Below are 17675 nucleotides of genomic sequence, written 5' to 3' on the forward strand. Positions count from 1 at the left end.
ATCATCTCGGCTGCCCTTGGCGCTAGCCCCACGTCGCGGCTTTTCCTTTAAATCTTCTTCCCCGCCATCCATCCTGACCGCTGAACAAGTCGGGTCAACACGCTGAGCACAATGAGCAGAACGAAATTTTTGAAGCGAAAGCGGCAAGCTGCCGAGGCAGTCAAGAGCGACAACAGAGCCACCGTTCCTTCCCCTGATCATGCCTCGGGCGATCCGAAAAACATCCAGGCCGTTGTTATCGACGAGGACCTTGAAATCACTATCGACACCCTCCAAACAATCGCCAAATATCCTAACTTAATCAAGTCTAAGGCGTGTAGAGACCTGAGAACAGCTGTCTACGACTTCCGGCAAGCATGTACCATAGGGGTAAATGCCGCTGGTAAAGACCCCTCTCGTCTCTTTTGTACGGTGACTAAGCGAGAGCAGAAGATTCAAACCTCACCTCGCGTATCACAGCTGCGCTTGCTGATGCCAAATATACGGACGCTCTCGTGCTCCTCGCGGAAATGCAGATACGAAATGAGTCGCCAAAGCTGGGGGCATTGTGTAGATGGGTTCGAGATCTCGATGTTGTAAGTGGTCTATCGATGAAAGTAGATGGTGTCAGCCGTGCCCTCGAGTGGTCAGCACAGGACAGAGAGCGCCTCAGAATTCTGGCCTCAATATTGCGAGTGTCTGGGCCGACAGATACCAGCTCAGAAGGGTTGAGCTACACCACAGATCCAATTCGCGTCCTGAAGGGCTGGGACATGAGAAGCGACGATGCTCAGCGTCCTCGCCCGGCGCAGTGCTCGGGAAATATCAAGGAGCTATTCAGAGTCATTGAAACCACGCCTGGCCAACAACGGAAGCCACCGAACCTCCATCCTGCCATTCTTCATGCCAGTCGAGATGACGCAATATTACTTTCAAATGATACGCCGCCCACGAGCATCCATCATCACCCAGTTGTGCCCCATCTTTCCCTTATCAAAGACGTTCTGTTCAGTTCTGAGTGCTGCAGCATCATTGCTGCAGCTCAGACTGTGGGATTTACCCCGGACGCACCGATCATGAGCTCGCGCGAGGACGTGAGCGTTTTGGCCCACAATTTCTATTGGATCGTCGACGAGTCATTCGCTGCAAGGTTATGGCAGAGAGTGAAGCCCCATGTACCCGAGCAGGTAGATGGAAGGCTTGTCCGTGGGCTCAATCGACGATTCAGGGTTTACCGGTATGTTCCAGGCGCAGAATATCGATGCCATATCGATGGTGCCTGGCCTCCATCTGGCATCAATCCCGTGGACGACACCTATATCTACGATGCGTCTCCAGCGACCGCCAAGCAATCATCACTGTACACCTTTCTTCTCTATCTCAACGACGAGTTCGAAGCGGGGGAGACAACCTTCTTCATGCCAAGTATACACGACGGGGTTATGAATGCATATCCAGTCAAACCAGTGGCAGGCGCGGCCGCGATTTTCCCTCATGGCGAAGGTAAAGGTGCGCTTCTTCATGAAGGCTCAGGAGTAAGGTCCGGGGCAAAATACATCATAAGAACAGATGTTCTTTATGATATCAACAAACCTGTATAATGCTGCAATCGAATGTCAGCTCGTCTACTGTGTTTGCGTTTCTGCGAAATCCGTGCAGCCGTGACCAAGGCATCTAAGGTTGCTGCCAACCCCCCTCTCCAAGCACCGTTCTAGATTTCCTTCAAGAATCCCACCTCAATGAGCTTCTCAGCCGGCACCTTCAAGTTGGCCATTTTCGTCCGGGTATTCTCCCTCACCCACAGGAAAGCCCACAGCAGACAGTACTTGACGTAATTCGTCCCCGGCCTGATCTTCATCTGTTCCTTTCCAACAATGTAGAGGACTTTGTGCGCGTACGCGCGGTCGAGCGTTTCAAGCCTGGTAGTAGCACTAGTACTGCTGCTCTCGTGGGAACCTGGTGTGACGGCTCCATCACCCTTGTTGTTGGTGGTTGGCGGTTGCGCGACCCCGATCTTGACACCGAGGTCTTTCTCGCCGGCCATGGCTGTGTCAATTCGGTCGTCAGAGGTCATATGCTCTTTGGGCTCCTCCTCGGCCAGCAAGTATTGGCGCACTTGGTTGTAGATGATATGGGCCAGATCGGGCGTGATGATTTCGTCGTTGTACCCGTACCGCACCACGAGACGGTAGCAGTTTGGGATCCCGAGGCGGGAGACGGTATGGCGATCCTCAGGCTCCACTGAAGGCGTCTCAAGTGGTCGCAGGTGGAAAAAGATGGTGACTTCGGGTGCTGCTGTCAGCTTGAGGACAAACTGACTGAACACCGTCGGCGTCGTTTCGCCCGCCTTGTCGAAGAAGATTCCAAATCCTTTCATGGAACTGATTGGTGTCCCATCCAGGCGATCAGACAGTGAAAGGGTGCCGTCTTCGTTCTGTGTGACGAAGTGTGATGTCGGGAACCTGTCTTCGGCTTCTGCTAACCATTGTTTTTCCTTGCCGAACCGCCATAGAAGAAGGAAAAGAGCCAGGACTCCGGAAAGCATGATGGTGAACCATGCGCCCACAGGCACCTTGGTCAAGGCTGCGGACAAGAATGTGCCATCCATGAGAGCGATGACCAGAAATGGGAGGACGACGAGATAGATCCTGATGCGCCACACGAATATGGCCACCAGCGTGACCATGCAGGTGTCGAAAAAGGTCACAAACATGACACACACTCCATATGCGTTACCCAAGGAGGTCGTGTTGTTGTATATCGAAGCTACCAAGACCGTTCCGATGCACATAAGCACATTTGCCATTGGGATGTACAATTGTCCGTGGAATGTAGCTGAGGTGTGGACGACCTTGATTTGCGGGAAGTAGGAGAGCTTCATGACTTGTGCTAGTAGCTGTGAGAGTGTCAGTCTCTAAGGTAAGCTTTTGCTTCCAGTTGGGCACCGACCTGAAAAGTTGCCGTAACAATTGCTTGAGAAGCAACGATGGCAGCCAATATTGCAATGACTAGAGCGGGATAGATCGTTCCAGGTGGGGCAGCGTTGAAGAAAGGATTGTCGTACGCCTCAGGATGAACGCTGATATAGGCTGCTTGGCCGACATAGGCCAGTATAAGGCAAGGGAAGGTATAGAAGAGCCAGCTGATCTGCACAGCTCTGCGACTGAAGGCACCCAGGTCTGCAAATAAGGCTTCAAGTCCGGTGAAACAAAGAAGAACGCCCCCGAGTTTCCTCCACCCTTCTTCGCCGTGACGAATGAGGAACAGGAAGCCGTAGCCAGGATTAAAGGCTTCGAAAACACCGGCGTCGAATCTGACCAGGTTGTAGATGCCAAAGACGGCATTGAACCCCAACCAAACCAGCACGACCGGCGAGAAGGCGACAGTGATCTTCGTAATACCCAGCGGCTGAAGCGCGAAGAGCGCGACGAGTATAGCATCAGTGACGCCGATGATGGTGCCTCTGGATATGGAAGGATCCACGACTTCAATGCCTTGAACCGCGCCTAAGACAGACTGGGCTGGAGTGAGCAGACCGTCAGACATGACCATCGTGACAGCCAAGACGCCGATGACCTGGAGGAGCACTCGGGCAAACTTGCTCGATTCGAGACCACGTCGCATATGACGTCCTGCGCTCTCAAGATCTCCTGACACATAACGCTTCATCTCAATCAGAGAAGCTTCCCTTGGGTCGCGGTTCGTAATGTTCAGCTAGGAAGTTTAATAACTCAAGGACAAGGTTGAATGGGAGGGGAAGCCTTACGTATCGACTGAGGAGGGAGTAGGTACTAAAGGTTCCTCCCTCGCCGTTGTTATCGGCCCGTAGGATGATGAACACGTACTTGACCGTGACCATCATCACCAAGGACCAGATGATCAACGACAGGACACCGATCAGATCTTCCCGACTTGGCGGAGACGAGAACGTCGAAGAGTACACGTAGAGGGGGCTGGTGGCGATGTCTCCGTAGATGACACCCATGGACTGATATGCGAGCCAAAGTAGGACTTTGCCGCTGAATTCCTGCTGCCGTTCAACTTTTGGTTCTTGCGGATGTTACGAGCTGCTAAATTACCTGCTTCTGTTTGAAATCCGTCTCTCGGCGGAGGCCTGGGTCATCGTCTTGGAATCGCGAGATGGCTTCTTTGTGCAGTTGAGGACCCGCGGTCCTGGACCGAATGTTGTATATCCCATCTGCACTCTCAGCAGTATTGAAGTTTTTCGGTCGGCGACGATGTTCGACGCCGGCATCGATGCGAGGCTGAGTGGCCTCGCCCTGGCTCAAATGGTCTTTGGTATAAGCATCACTGGCGATGCGTACTGCAGACATGCTTAGAACGAAGCGCAAGACTTTTAATCCGTTGATTGCGCAGCGAGTGGTGCAGCCTGCGGAAGAAGCACACCATGTGTCTCTGAAAGAGGTTCATCAAAGCATTGGAACATGCCGTGGTAGTGTCCGGTAAGACGGAGCTTGGCACAGGTAGAGGCTTTGCGAAAATGCCTCATTCAGTTCGAGCTAGACCAACAACATATCTAGACCTAGGATGTTCAGCCAATCACCTGCCTAGAGATTAGTTCTCCCTGCGGAATTCCTGAATGGATGTAGCAGATCCCTACAATCAATGTGGCACAGCATACTGTTCAGAGCTGTCCGATCCACCACGAGCACACCACGAGCATGGGCTTCGACACCAGCCGCCGGCGTATTAGAGGGTGATAAGCGGCTCATCTCCCGTGGTCGTCAGCCATGCGTACTTGGTGACGCTCGTGGGGGTTTCCTCGGCGGTCAATCAATCGCTTTCCCGGCTCAGAGGCGGAAGGTATCACAATTGTAGGTCAAGTTCGTTATGGCTGCATTCGACGGCATCTGCACACTTCTCATCGTTTGGCATTGACCGAAGAAAGTGACGAAAGGGCGAGCAGTCATCCGCATGCCCACAGCTTGGTCGGAGCTTGTCCCTACCACCGCCGTACAGGGATGAGGTGCTTGGATCAAAACGTACCATTAGATTGCCAGGAGCGCGCTAGGAAGTCCAAATTCAAAACTGCATCCTACTGCAGCCTGCCGTTTGAAGGCAATCTGAATCAAAATCATTCAAATACATCACCAGTGGGCGATGCGTGTGCGCCGTGCCAAGACATCCAAGCTGCCCCCTGAGCCTCGTCGCCTTGCCGCCTGACACAGTACATTCACTACACGCGTAAACCCACTCTGCAGGCTGCCAGCCCCAGCCACTCTGCCTAGCAACCATATATGTGGGAAAATCGGAAAACTCTGCCAACAATCGCACAGACCTACACAAGAAAACCAGGCAGGAGAAAACCATTAAGCCCTGGGGTCGGAGTCGTTGCCACTGAAAGCTTTACGCCCAACGCAATTAATTGCAACAGGTAGTTTTCGGGGAGGAATGCTTCAACTCAAAAAGGGAAAGATGCCATAAGAAGCCAAAAAGAAAGATCTCTCAGTAGGAGGAGTTGTACTATCAAACTTAGTACATGGGTCCACGAGACCTCCTATTATGGGAGCACATTCCTTCGTTCTTTTTGCTTTTTTGCTTTATGGCAGCACAGCAGCCTTGCAAGAAGTGGACGAAATTTTGGCTGTGGACTAGCCAGCAGCGGTTCGCTGGTAGTGGTTAGTCAGTACGATACAACGGTGAACCAGATTTGGTGCCATCAATCATGAACATGGGCAAGACTCAACATTTCGTAGATTCTTTCACAACGGCGAGACTATCGGCAATATCACCAGTCGAGAAGACATAATCCCATGCCGCAGAGGGAGTCAAGTCATAGTGCAAGTATAGACACTACGGATGCTAACGATTTGTCCAAAACGAACCCTTGTCAGTCTTCTGAAAAAGTACCATTTGATACTTTAAGCCGTGTTCTCAAAGTGACATCTCTTTGAACTATCTACATGTGTCTCTGGAGCTACCGCGACTATCACGCTTCCTTGATTACATCCTCCGTTCCGTCTGGCATGCGAGATGATTTACGCTGCTCCTCAATCCCTTTAGTACGGGAGCCTTCCAATCTGTCAGCTGTGCACCGGGAAACACACATCGGGGGCTTGACTTGCGAAGTGCTGCAGCAGCAATACTTCTCACGCACATTGAAAGCAGGTGAGGTTCGAACGCGATGCCGATGAACGGGTGACTCAAGGTCGCACATAAGAAGTTTTGTATTCTCATTACACTATGCGAACCTTCTTAAGACAGACTGCAATGTCCCGTCCTCAGATTTCTGCATGCTGCACAGGAATAAGAATCTTGCTAGGCTATCAAAAAGGTGTCGCGATTGTGTTACACCCCTTGGACCGTATTCCGTGTTGGTTCCGCTGGCTGGGGGTGGGTAGCGTTAGTGCTCACTTGCAGTTACAGCAGGCACATTCAATGCCGAATCAACTTGCGTTTTGCCGTCGGCCTATTCCTTTACCATCCGCACTAAAGGCCCAGACCTGGGGTCTGCCGAGGCAGCTGGAGACTACTAGTACTACGAGAAACTGACTTTTCCCCGCAAATACGAAATCCGGGGTCACATCGTATCTCAAAGTCGGGGTCGATGCCCCTCTTGTTTGGATGATCTATTATTCAACGCCGCAATTACAGGTCAGAGTACGTTTCTCAAGCGTGCAAGATGCCTTCCACCGGACTGATCGATCTGAAAACAGCAGTCAACTATGCTGCCCTCAAAGACCGCAATGTTCTCATCACGGGCGGAGCATCGGGTCTGGGGAAAGGCATGGTGCATATGTTTGCCGACCATGGTGCCAACATCGTGGTCGGAGACGTCCAGGAGAGTCTAGGTGCTGCTCTTGAGAAAGAACTCTCCAGCAAGGCCAAGTACGCTTGATATCCGTCGAAAAGCCCCCTCCACTGAACCCTTCAGAATCAAGTTCGTCCACGTCGACGTCTCATCATTCGCCTCCCAAGTAGCCTTCCTCCGCACGGCTCTCGACTTCTTGCCACGCAACGAAATCGACATCTTCGTGCCGTGCGCCGGCGTCCTTGGTCCCCCGACGCAAGTCTCCCCCGCGCCGCCCAGCGAGCTGGCCAACCTGGGAATCCCGGCCGACGACCTCTCCGGCCGCCTCATCGGCATCAACCTGACCGGCGTCTTCATCGGCACGCTCCTCGTCGCCAGGTACGGACTGGGACTGCACAAGACCCCCAAGCCCGAGCCGGCCAAGAGCATCGTGCTAGTCTCCTCCCTCGCCGGGTACACCGGCGCCGAGGGCTCGGTCGAGTACACGACGACGAAGTTTGGCATCCGTGGCCTTCTGCGTGGCATGCGCAAGCAGCTTGCCGGCATGAATGTGCGGCTTAATGCCGTCTGCCCCTTTTACGTCGATACGCCCATGACGGGACATGCGATCCCCGTGCTACAGCAGCTGGGGATTCCGGTCACTGCTGTGGGACAGGTCGTGGAGGCGGTGGCGCGCCTCGCGACGGATGAGAGCGCCTATGGTGAGTGTTTCCTCCCTCAGGCAGTTGATGGGCACTGACTTTTGTAGGACGGTCTATCTTTGTCATGCCGGAAGGGCTTTCGGACGGCGGTGATGACTCGGCTGGTGGGCATGGTGGCCGGGCCTTCTCGACGGAAGCGTTGGGCGAGCAGTGGACTGTGCTAGTCTCTGGGGCCATGTCGGACGATATTGGGAGTTGAGAACGGTGAAGGACTATATCTATTCTTCTGTCGGAAATATTTAGGCCAGCCAGCTACGTACAGTCTATTGGCACCACGCCATGACCGGTTTCTGAGAACAGACTTCGGCATGGCAGCTACAACGGTAGAGTCATGATTCATGAAAGCTTGCATCTATCATTGACTGCATCGTCGACATGGAACTTGAGTCTCCGATACGGAAGCACGTTCAAGATCCCCTATTCCCAGTACGACATCTATCAAGAAAGCCCGGTCTCCCTCCCCAAACAAAATCCTCACACCTTCACCACATCCAACCCCAGCTTCCCACGCACCCACGCCCCAATCCTACGCAACGACTCGTCCGCGGCCTCCGCCCTCCCAGCCTGCATCTCCATAATATGCAAGCTCTCCTCATGCCTCTCACACACCACATCGGCCCCCGCTCCCTCCAGCCTCCGCACCATCCCGTCCCCCTGATCCCGCAACGCATCCCACCCACCCACACTCACCCATAGCGGCATGCCGCCCAGCGCCCTCAAGTCCTCCTCCGTAGCATAAAGTGGACTCACCAGCGCCTCCTGCCCCGCCTGCACACCCGTCCCACGCAAATACCGCTCCACCAACGCCGCAATCGCCGCCCGCCCGCTCATCTCATCCCGCGGCTTCTCCCCATCCGCATTCTCCGCGAAGCTGCCGCCCTCGCGCTCCTGCGCCGTCAGATCGAACCACGGACTCAACGCTACGCCTGCCGCAGGCTCTCTAGCCCCACTGTTATCTCGCTGCAAACGCAGCGCGACCGCAAGCACGAGGTTGCCGCCGCAGGAGTCGCCGGCCAGCACGATCTTGGCGGAGGGGTAGGTGGTCTGTAGAGCACGGTAGGCGGCGACGGCGTCGTCTAGGGCCGCTGGGTAGGGGTGCTCGGGCGCGAGGCGGTAGTCTAGCGAGAGCACGCGCAGGTGGGTATGGAGGGAGAGGTGGGCGGATATGAGGCGGTGTGAGTTGGGGCTACCCAGGGAGAAACCGCCGCCGTGCAAGTAGAGGATAACTGCTGGGGTGGGGGTTTTGGGCGCCAAGGTGTTGGTTGCTGTGGGGGTTTGGCTACCAGTGTTGGACGTTGTGGGCGGGGGTGGATGGACCCAGAGGGCAGGCCGTGATGCGATGGTCGTAGTGCGGTAGCTCACGCCGGGGACTTCGGTCGCGAGGGTGAAGAGTTGGTCGTACAGGGCGCGGGCGGTGAAGAGGTCGGTCGGGCTCGAGCTTGCTGGGAGAGTGCGCGAGAAGAGGTGGAAAAGCTGAGCTTGGGCGGATTGGGGAGGTGGGGAGCTCCTTGTCTCGGTGGCCGTTGCTACCATGTTTCAGTGCAGGTGGGCAACTCGTGCCCTTGTTTGGCTGTTAATCGCTGTTAAGAGCTGTTCGTGTTTTGTATAGTTGACTGGAAGCAGTGCCAACGGTGCTGCTGCTGCGCAAGTTATACATCGTGGAGTGCCAAGAAGAGTCGGCCGAGAAGCTGAAGCATTTGGGCCACTGCCCTTGGACGGTTTGTGAAGTAACATAATTGGCCAGTGAACTACCCCGATGAGTAACGTAGAATGTCTCGGTACCGAGCTCGGACAGCATTCAGTACAGAAGAATCAGTTCGAAGCTGATACGTACAGTTTCTAGGCAGTCAGACATTGCAAAATTGCTTAATAGGTGTACAGAAAAGCCTCATGGCTCTAGCTATGAGTGCTGATTCATCTCAGATGACGCCAATGAGTGATCGACCTAATCAAGTAGAAGCCACAGACTCCTACTCCCGCATGGTCCTCCATAGCAGGGGCGATAAGTACGTCCCATACCTATCTTGTGTCTGGCAAAGGCATGTAAGCTTGCCACACCTTAAGTGACACAATAGTCGATTGTTGAGCAGCGCTGCAACGCTCTTGCCGCGACTGGATCTACGCAAGCTTCGAAGCAATGAACTGGCGTCCGGCTCATCAAAGCATCCATCAAGGCTTTCCATCGAGCCTGAGGCATTCGGTATTCAGCTCATCTTGATCAGGCATGCTGATCGGCTCTGACCTAGACGTCCATAAGTGGGCGCTTTTCCTCAGCAAGAAACTCCTGGACGGAGATGGCACGCTCGGTGTCGTGGTCGTGTGCCTCTGCGCGGGCGATACGCTTGCGCTCCAGCTTGCTGATCATAGCAGTCCCGATGGCAATGCCAATATTGACGGCGATGGGCAGCAAAACCCAAGCATCCATCTCCCAGCGAACGCGAGCGACGCCGACACGCGAGAGGTGCTCCAGCGCGAAATAACCGAACGCAGTGGACCATGCTGTGGTGCAGGCGATGGCAATGAGCTGGCGGGCACGAGAGGTGTGGACCAGTGGGGTGGTGTGCTTAGCGACGAGAGTGAAAGCCACCATCATGCCCCACATAGCAAGAGTGATGCCGATAGCGGTGGGGATGAGGCACATATTGATGCTGTTCAGGATGGATGATACAGACTCAAGAGTGGGCGATGGCTCAGATGAGACAGGAACCCACCACTCGAAAAGAGCACCCCATACAACGACAAAGACGCATGTGTAGATATAGCTCAGGATGTAGCCAACAGTATAAACGAAGCCATGGTCGATGCTAGGGTCGAAGTTCTTGCTGAAGGCGATCTCAACGGGGCCACGCCAAACGGCTTCGAGGGTTGCGAGGAGGAAGATCAGGAGACGGGTCTGGCGGCGGAGAAGAAACAGATAAGTGCGGCGGTTGGCGGTATACGCATCGAGGGCGCCGGCCGCAGGGCTCGCGTCTGGGTCTGGGCTCGCGAAAGTCATGGAGAATCGGGGGTGAGACCAGCGGCAAGGCATGTTGATTGAGGTAGTGGAAGGGGCGGGGAGACTGTCGGTATGGGGTGTGGCTGCAGCTGGAACGAAGATAGGCCAGCTACCGGAAAATTGACGACGATGAGAATCGAGTTGCATGAGAAGATATAGAGAGGCTCTTATCAGGCTGAGGAGATGTGTATGACAAAGCGAGAGGGATTGTGGTACGATACGTGTCTGCCTTGAAGTTGAGCTGCAGGCAAACTGCGCCTCGTCATTGGGGAGGTCAGATCAGCCAATCACATATGGCCAAAAGTGGATCCCAGTCCCCTATGTCAACCTCATCACTGCCACCTCATGACTGCCACGGCGTCTGCGGTGCCCCCAGGACTCGAATTCGAATGGTCTGAGTGTTGAGGACATGCTCGAAACCTCGTTCGTAACAGCAGTGCTGCTCCTACAGCCTCATAAGATCTGGTCGCGATGGGTCTGTTCTATGCTGCCCCCGTCATGGCCCACTGAACATACCTGCTCTGTCCTTCTTCAGCTTCCGCAAGCTTATCTTAGATCATTGTCGTACAAGGCCTCTCGTTGACGATTGACAGCGGATGGTTCAATTTGATTTCGACATCTGCTCGCTCGACTCCGACTCGCCCCTTTCCGAAGTGGCTTGCTGTTCCTTCAGCTTTTTCGTGGGTGAGTTTGGGTGAATCTCAGACCCTTTCCGCTTCTCGGCGTGCTTTGGGACCCGACAAAGCACGTGGCCGGAACTTGGCTCTGGAATCATCGTGGAAACAGAGGCTGAAGACGCGCATTTCTTGAGCTCGGGAGCCGGATCTCGAGTTGATGCACGCATCGTCTGCTGCAAAGGAAAGCCGAATGTTGAATCTGGGGTGGCAGTGCGAAACGACGCTGTCGACGGGCACTTGTGCATGCTGCATCCCTGAGGAGGTCCATCGTCACCAGCTCTGTATGCCTCCTTTCCCTTGACCTCCTCGCCCTTGGCCAAGTTGCTGTTGGAATCGGACATGGCGGCTTGGCCCAGAAAGTTGGCGGAGATAGTGCCTAGGGTCGAGTCGTTCGTTGAAGGTAAGTCTTCTGGACAAGGTGAATTGGAAGTTGATGAGCACACGAAGACCGTCAGTAGGGCGGAACCAAAAAGAGTGGTAAGAAGTCGACGGTTGTAACTAATCATGCAGGGCTGGTACTTCACACTGATGTTGGTGAAGATGTCCAGGGGTGGTGACGTTCGGTCGGCCATCTGTCTTCACTGTGACGCTCAAAGAGCAGGCACCAGCCCCCTGTTCACTCTGATATTCACGGAGAGGTGATGCCCGCCTCGTGAGCCTTGGCACACTTCCTACTGCCGTTGGTACCCAGCAACTGTCATCGCTCGCAAACACGTCCGCAGTTTCTTCTTGCCACACAACCATCGCTCAGCAGCGTTTGTATGTCCTCTTTGTCCTTTGTCCAACTGTTTCCATACCAAGCAGTGTTGAGCTTGCTTCGAAAACCTCGTTTGCGAATCCGCCATGGCCGAAGATGCCCAAGCCCACCACTTGGAGATAGTCCGAAGAATGACAGCTCAAATCAACGCAGACAAAGCTGCCGAGAATACAAGCTCTATCAACAACGGCCATAAACGAGTACGACCCTCTGGCCCTGGCGAAACCGTTGATGACGTTGACACATCAATGATGCCTACCCCAACTCAAGCCTTCCCCAACGCCGACTTCGAACTCGACTCTTCCGCGCCTGCAACTCCTCGTGTGTCCACAATGGCTGGCCAGAAGCGCCGCCTATCATCACCACCACCCTCCGATGCAGCAGCCAATCGCGTCAAAGTTTACCTCACCAACAATGACTTTCCTCAGGGTACCGTCGTCGAAGTACCAGCGCCGGACTTACCCTCTGGTCTATACATGCCAGCGGTACGGCCCGTCCATCCCAACCCGGCACTCACCACACAAACCCTCAACATCATGCAGCCCGGCATCACCTTCGAACGCTACCGCTGCGCCAAGAAGTGCCGCAACCAAGGCACCTGCGTGCACTACCACTTTGTACTCGGCGCAAGACGCACCGCCGACGGACTCATCTGCGCGAAATGCTCTCAGCTTGGCACCGAAGAAACGGTAAGCACTCCTCATCCCCCTTAGAACCCGCAATTCTCCTCCAGCCCGACTCACGACAAGCACTAACAATCCGCGCCCGCAGGCAATCAAAGGCAAGCGCCTCTGCCCCTTCCACGAAAGCGACTCGTCTCTCTCGGTGAACCCCATCGCCAACCTGCCCTGCGACTACCTCGCCACGCCCGAGCAGCGCGACCGCATGGTGGAGATCCTTGAGCGCGCGTGGCGCAACGAGTGGAGTGGACGCGTCGAGGAAGTGCAGTACGCGGCACCTCCGGACGGCGGGTTTGCGGGTGATGTGGCCATGACCGGTGCCGGTGCCAGCGCGGCGGATGCTGCTGGGCAGACATTGCTTGATGCCGGTCAGGTGTTGGGGCGAGGACAGCAGGGTGGGAAGACGGCGGAGAAGCAGCAGCTGAGGTCGGCGCCAGCGGCGATGCAGAACTTTCGGCTTGGGGGCTATGATTTCGGGTTGCCGTCAATGCATGACGTTGGGGATGACTTCTTTCAGCAGTAGATGATGGTGTCTACGTGGCCATTGGATGACGGTGCATTTGGAGATCTTGGGAAGGTGGGAGTTGGGAGCTTGGTTTATTACTCAATCCATCAAATTGGTGCTGTACAACTATTGGGATGCGTTGGAGGGAAGGGATCTGGTGACAGGGTCACTCTTCCCGTGTCGGGTTGCATGTCCTGGGAGCCACCTGTGATACTTTCTTCAGGCTTGACCTGCTCCAATCATGATAGAATCATCGCTCTGATCGCAGAGCTCCGCGTCTAAATGCTTTCAATGTCTACCAACAAAGCCCTCCATCATCCACGATCATGCCACTCCATCTCGTATACTTTCGATGATAGTACACACCAGCCTCGCGTCACCGCTGCAACGAAACCTCCAAAACCACCCTCCCCACCCCACCCTCATCCCCCGAATGCCACACCGTCCGCACCCCAGCTCCTCTCTCCGCCACCTCCCTCTCAAACTCCGCCACTCCACCCCCAACGCCAAAATACACCTTTTTCGCCGCCACCAGCGCCCGGCTGCCCTCCGCGCCCAGACTGAGCAGCGAGATGGTGGTGCCCACAAAGTCCGGCAGCGTCGCGGGCGAGTAGATGGTTTCGGAGGCCAGGATCAAGATCCTGGTCGGTGGAGGTTGCTGGTCCGTTGTGGATGTCGGCGCCAAGCTGGATTTGAGCAGTGAGAAGAAGGAGGGGCCCCAGGCGCCGCTGACGAAGGCGACGTCGATGTCGTTGGCGGTCTTGAGCGTCTCGGCTAGGCAGGGGATGGAGGTGGTGAGGGGCTCGAGGTCGAGGTCGTGGTCACGCTCTGGTGCGTTCGTCTCTGGAATGGATTGTTGCTGTTGAATGAGATGGCAGTTGAGGAAAACGTTTGGCGCAGTGCATAGCTTCAGAACGTCTTCGTTGTAGTCGCAGAGCGTGAGGTTGAGTGGTGAAGTATGTGTATCGGCGGACAGGCACTGCCGTAGCACGGCTAAGCTGGGAATGGCAGAGCCAGCGCCTAGCTCGATTACGTGCAGTGGTGTGTTGTCCTTGTCACCGGGAGTTGTGGGACCTGCGAAGCTGGGGTCAGAAAGGAGTGATGCCAGGTCTAGCGCACATTCCCAGGTTTTGAATCCGCCTTCGTAGGTCCCGGAGCTGAGGTCGCCAGAGGATAGATTGGCAATCAGGGCGTCGTTGGAGTTGGCACTTGATGACTCGGCCATCAATTGCTGGCGGATGTCGAAGAGCGAGCGACGTGCGATGGTGTTGCTAGGGTGGGGCGGTATTGAGAGGGTGTTGTATGAAATTTGGGATGGCAGATTGGACAGCTGGAAGGATCAGTACTCTTCTGCGACTACAGCTACTACGCAGGCGGTATCATCGAGGTTCTGGGAGGCATCAGGGGCCAGAGCCTTGCGTGCATGAGACTCACCAGATCTGCTAGGGTGTGCATTTTGGGCAAGACGAGGTCTTGCGCAGCCTTGGCTGAGGCTTCGCCCTCAGGCTCGGCATCGAGCATGTCATGGTCGTCAGCTTCTATGTCGTCGCCAGCGAAGCCGAATGCAAACGACATGCTTGACGAGCAGATGACAATTTGGGGATGGCTTTACCGTGAGCGGCAATCGAGACCCCCCTCGCGACTAGGTTTGATGCCAAGAGATTTGCTCGTCAGTTGCCGACGTGCAGCCGCTGCTGCTTCTGCTGCCCCACTCGACTCGTTCTCCCCAACTCCCCCACATCTCGTCGCCCGGTTATTGATTCTTGATTGGCGCTGTGAACGCCGACGCCGGACGGTAGGCAAATATATCTTCGTCGGCAGAACCTTTCCAACGTCACTATCTCCTTGCTTGAAGTACACTCATCGTCCAATTCCCTGACCCAATCCACACCATGAAGCTCCTCTATCCGACATCCCTCGTGCTCGACACCAAATCTCTCGAAGGCTTCTCGGTCGACATTGTCCCATACGATGTCAAGCAGCCCATCCCGTCCGAGCACTATGACGCCGAAGTCCTCGTCACATGGACCAACACGGCCGACAACCTCAAGGACGCGGCCTCCAAGCTGACCTCGCTGAAATGGATTCAGTCCCTGGCCGCCGGTCCCAACGACGTCCTGAACGCTGGCTTCCCCTCACACATACAAGTCACCACAGGCAGCGGCCTCCACGACTTCACCGTAGCCGAGCACACACTGGCCATGCTCTTATCCTGTGCCCGCCGCCTGCATTCAATGCGCGATCACCAGCTCAAGTCCAAGTGGCCTGGCCACCTCGGCGGGCCGCAACCGGACCGCCCCGCTGGCAGCTTCACGACGCTCCGCGACGCCCGCGTCTTGATCTGGGGCTACGGCAACATCGCCAAAACTCTGGCACCTCACCTGACCTCACTTGGAGCAACCGTCAAGGGCGTGGCTCGCAGCCAGCGCGTCGACAACGGCGTCGAGGTCTACGGCGAGGACAAACTACCCGAGCTCCTGCCCGAAACAGACGCACTTGTCATGATCCTGCCCGGCAGCGACAGCACGAAACACGCCCTCAACTCCGACCGCCTGAAGCTACTACCCAAGCACGCGTGGGTCGTCAACGTCGGCCGCGGCACCTCCGTCGACGAAGACGCCCTGGCGAACGCCGTACAAAACGGCGAGATCGCCGGCGCCGCGCTCGACGTGTTCGAGACAGAGCCGCTGCCAGAATCCAGCCGATTCTGGGCCATTGAGAACATCATCATCAGCCCCCACGCCGCAGGAGGAAGGCCCCAGGGCGCGGAGGCCCTCGTGGCAGACAATCTCCGCCGGTTCCGCGCGGGTCAGAGCCTTAGGAACGTGGTGGATCGGTGACTCAGGGCGAAGCTGTAGCCAGCCAGTCTTGCCAGCGAGTTTAGAATAAAGCGATGCTGTTGCGTGGGTGGGTGGCGGGCCACGCGAGTCCCGCGCGCAGAGCCCATTCCGCAGATGAGAAGAGACGTGCCGAAAGCATGCTGCACATTGCAGATAGGGATACAGATACGCACCAGCATGAAACCCCTACGTTTTCGTGCACTTTTTCCAGAAACTGGAGTCTTTGTCTTTGAGAAGCATAAGAGGCTACCTATCTACATATCCCCCCCTTTTCCCCGACCAAAACCAATACCGCCCTGTGCTCTGTGCTCCATGCCCTGTGCCCTATAAAAGTCGAGTGCTGATCCTCAGATGATGGTCGTATCATGAACCGTGTGTGTATATATATATAGAAACCAAAACGAGAATAATTTTCTTCCAAAACCTCGAGCGCGCCAACGCTAAGTCATCAAATATATATACATATATATACGTGTGTAGTGTGTGTGCTTTGATGCCGATGCAGAGCTAGGCCAGAAAACCACATGCGGCAATCAATGCTCGATGTCGATGCATCACAGCACCGCCAGAGCGGCCAGAGCCGCGCCCGCGACGCCCCACACCGCCGCAGACCTCACGCCGCCTCTCGCCGACGCCGCACTGACCTGCTCGGGCTGCGTGTTCTTCATGCCGGAGCCGCTATTGACGCTGCCAACCTTGACGTTGGTGTCAGCGAAGCCGGCGCCGCAGACGGCGTCGACGGTCTGCGCGCAGGCCAGGTACGTCATGCTCAGGGGTTGCTCGCTCTTGACGGCCCACTGCGCGAAAACCTGCATGGCGGCTTTCAGGCAGCCGTTGCAGGTGGGCGTGGCGACGGAGGGCAGGTTCATGCCGATGGCCGTGTAGTAGGGGAAGGGGTCGGAGGGGCTGGCGCGGTTGGTGAGGGCGGCGGTGAAGCAGTATTGGGCGGCTTTGTCGTCGTCATCGTCGGGCAGGGAGGTGGAGGGGGCGGCGGTGCCGTTGTAGTTTGTGGTTTTGAGGCAGGTGGAGGTGGCGACGGCCTCGTAGCCGAGGAGGCCGTTGTAGGCTTGAATGACGAGGGGTTGGCGGGCGCGGAAGTCGGCGCCGCAGTGTGTGTCGAGAGTGAGTTGGCGGGCGATGTCGGTCATGGTGGCGGCGCAGATGGAGATGGGGGCTGCGCACGCGGCGTCCATGATGGCTTTGAGTTGTGTGGGGGCGCGTTGCGCCGCCATGAAGCCTTGGCTGTTTTGGAGGAGGAGGCTGAGGGGTGTGCATTGTGAGAAGGTGCTGTTGGTGAGGAAGGAGTTGAAGAAGGTGGGACAGGTTGAGGCGGTGAAGTTGGAGCCCAGCGAGGTGTCGAAGGGTGCTGGGAGGGCGACATCGCCGGAGGCGGTGGCAGAGGTTGCGGAGGATGGCGAGACTGGCGATGAGGCTGTGGCAAGGGGCTCGGAGGATAGGGCTGCTCGTCGATGCAGGAGAGCTGTGTCGATGTGTATTTCACCGCGGGTGGCATATGACTCGAAGAGGTCTTGGGTATCAGCATGGGCGGTGGTGGAGGGTATTAGGAGGCCAAGCGTGATTATGAGGAGGGCAAAGAATCGCCTCCGTGCTGGATGTGGTCTCTGTGTGTGCATTCTGCGGGGATTAAGAGAGCCACGGCGGCCTCGTTGGATGCAGTTGATTATTCGTATTGATCCCGGAAGGACTGGATTCGACTGCACCGATGTAGAAAGAATGACTGTAGTTGGGTCTGTGCTCGCGCTGAGCTG

The 17675-nt window shown here is 55.9% G+C and overlaps 9 protein-coding genes across 9 annotated transcripts; 4 read left to right on the top strand and 5 right to left on the bottom strand.

Moving 5' to 3' along the window:
* Positions 1-111: 111 nt before the first annotated feature.
* On the top strand, positions 112-1580 carry HMPREF1541_07872 (uncharacterized protein; the record flags this gene model as incomplete). The annotated part of the gene is made up of 2 exons (XM_008722195.1): positions 112-382; positions 430-1580. The coding sequence occupies 2 exons, from the start codon at positions 112-114 to the stop codon at positions 1578-1580; spliced, it is 1422 nt and encodes a 473-aa protein (XP_008720417.1).
* A 110-nt stretch (positions 1581-1690) lies between these two features.
* On the bottom strand, positions 1691-4313 carry HMPREF1541_07873 (potassium uptake protein; the record flags this gene model as incomplete). The annotated part of the gene is made up of 4 exons (XM_008722196.1): positions 1691-2875; positions 2929-3693; positions 3746-4009; positions 4059-4313. The coding sequence occupies 4 exons, from the start codon at positions 4311-4313 to the stop codon at positions 1691-1693; spliced, it is 2469 nt and encodes an 822-aa protein (XP_008720418.1).
* A 2309-nt stretch (positions 4314-6622) lies between these two features.
* Positions 6623-7651, top strand: HMPREF1541_07874 (uncharacterized protein; the record flags this gene model as incomplete). Its single annotated transcript, XM_008722197.1, has 3 exons — positions 6623-6828; positions 6875-7452; positions 7500-7651. The coding sequence occupies 3 exons, from the start codon at positions 6623-6625 to the stop codon at positions 7649-7651; spliced, it is 936 nt and encodes a 311-aa protein (XP_008720419.1).
* Positions 7652-7926: 275 nt separating this feature from the next.
* HMPREF1541_07875 (uncharacterized protein) lies at positions 7927-8985 on the bottom strand (the record flags this gene model as incomplete). The annotated part of the gene is made up of 1 exon (XM_008722198.1): positions 7927-8985. One exon carries the CDS (start codon positions 8983-8985, stop codon positions 7927-7929), a length of 1059 nt encoding a protein of 352 aa, XP_008720420.1.
* A 709-nt stretch (positions 8986-9694) lies between these two features.
* Positions 9695-10447, bottom strand: HMPREF1541_07876 (uncharacterized protein; the record flags this gene model as incomplete). Its single annotated transcript, XM_008722199.1, has 1 exon — positions 9695-10447. One exon carries the CDS (start codon positions 10445-10447, stop codon positions 9695-9697), a length of 753 nt encoding a protein of 250 aa, XP_008720421.1.
* Positions 10448-11967: 1520 nt separating this feature from the next.
* HMPREF1541_07877 (uncharacterized protein) lies at positions 11968-13084 on the top strand (the record flags this gene model as incomplete). The annotated part of the gene is made up of 2 exons (XM_008722200.1): positions 11968-12570; positions 12653-13084. The coding sequence occupies 2 exons, from the start codon at positions 11968-11970 to the stop codon at positions 13082-13084; spliced, it is 1035 nt and encodes a 344-aa protein (XP_008720422.1).
* A 358-nt stretch (positions 13085-13442) lies between these two features.
* HMPREF1541_07878 (uncharacterized protein) lies at positions 13443-14641 on the bottom strand (the record flags this gene model as incomplete). The annotated part of the gene is made up of 2 exons (XM_008722201.1): positions 13443-14396; positions 14501-14641. The coding sequence occupies 2 exons, from the start codon at positions 14639-14641 to the stop codon at positions 13443-13445; spliced, it is 1095 nt and encodes a 364-aa protein (XP_008720423.1).
* Positions 14642-14958: 317 nt separating this feature from the next.
* HMPREF1541_07879 (uncharacterized protein) lies at positions 14959-15906 on the top strand (the record flags this gene model as incomplete). The annotated part of the gene is made up of 1 exon (XM_008722202.1): positions 14959-15906. One exon carries the CDS (start codon positions 14959-14961, stop codon positions 15904-15906), a length of 948 nt encoding a protein of 315 aa, XP_008720424.1.
* A 554-nt stretch (positions 15907-16460) lies between these two features.
* On the bottom strand, positions 16461-17540 carry HMPREF1541_07880 (uncharacterized protein; the record flags this gene model as incomplete). Its single annotated transcript, XM_008722203.1, has 1 exon — positions 16461-17540. One exon carries the CDS (start codon positions 17538-17540, stop codon positions 16461-16463), a length of 1080 nt encoding a protein of 359 aa, XP_008720425.1.
* Positions 17541-17675: the final 135 nt, after the last annotated feature.

Source organism: Cyphellophora europaea (assembly GCF_000365145.1).
Source record: "Cyphellophora europaea CBS 101466 unplaced genomic scaffold supercont1.8, whole genome shotgun sequence".
Lineage (NCBI taxonomy): Eukaryota > Fungi > Ascomycota > Eurotiomycetes > Chaetothyriales > Cyphellophoraceae > Cyphellophora > Cyphellophora europaea.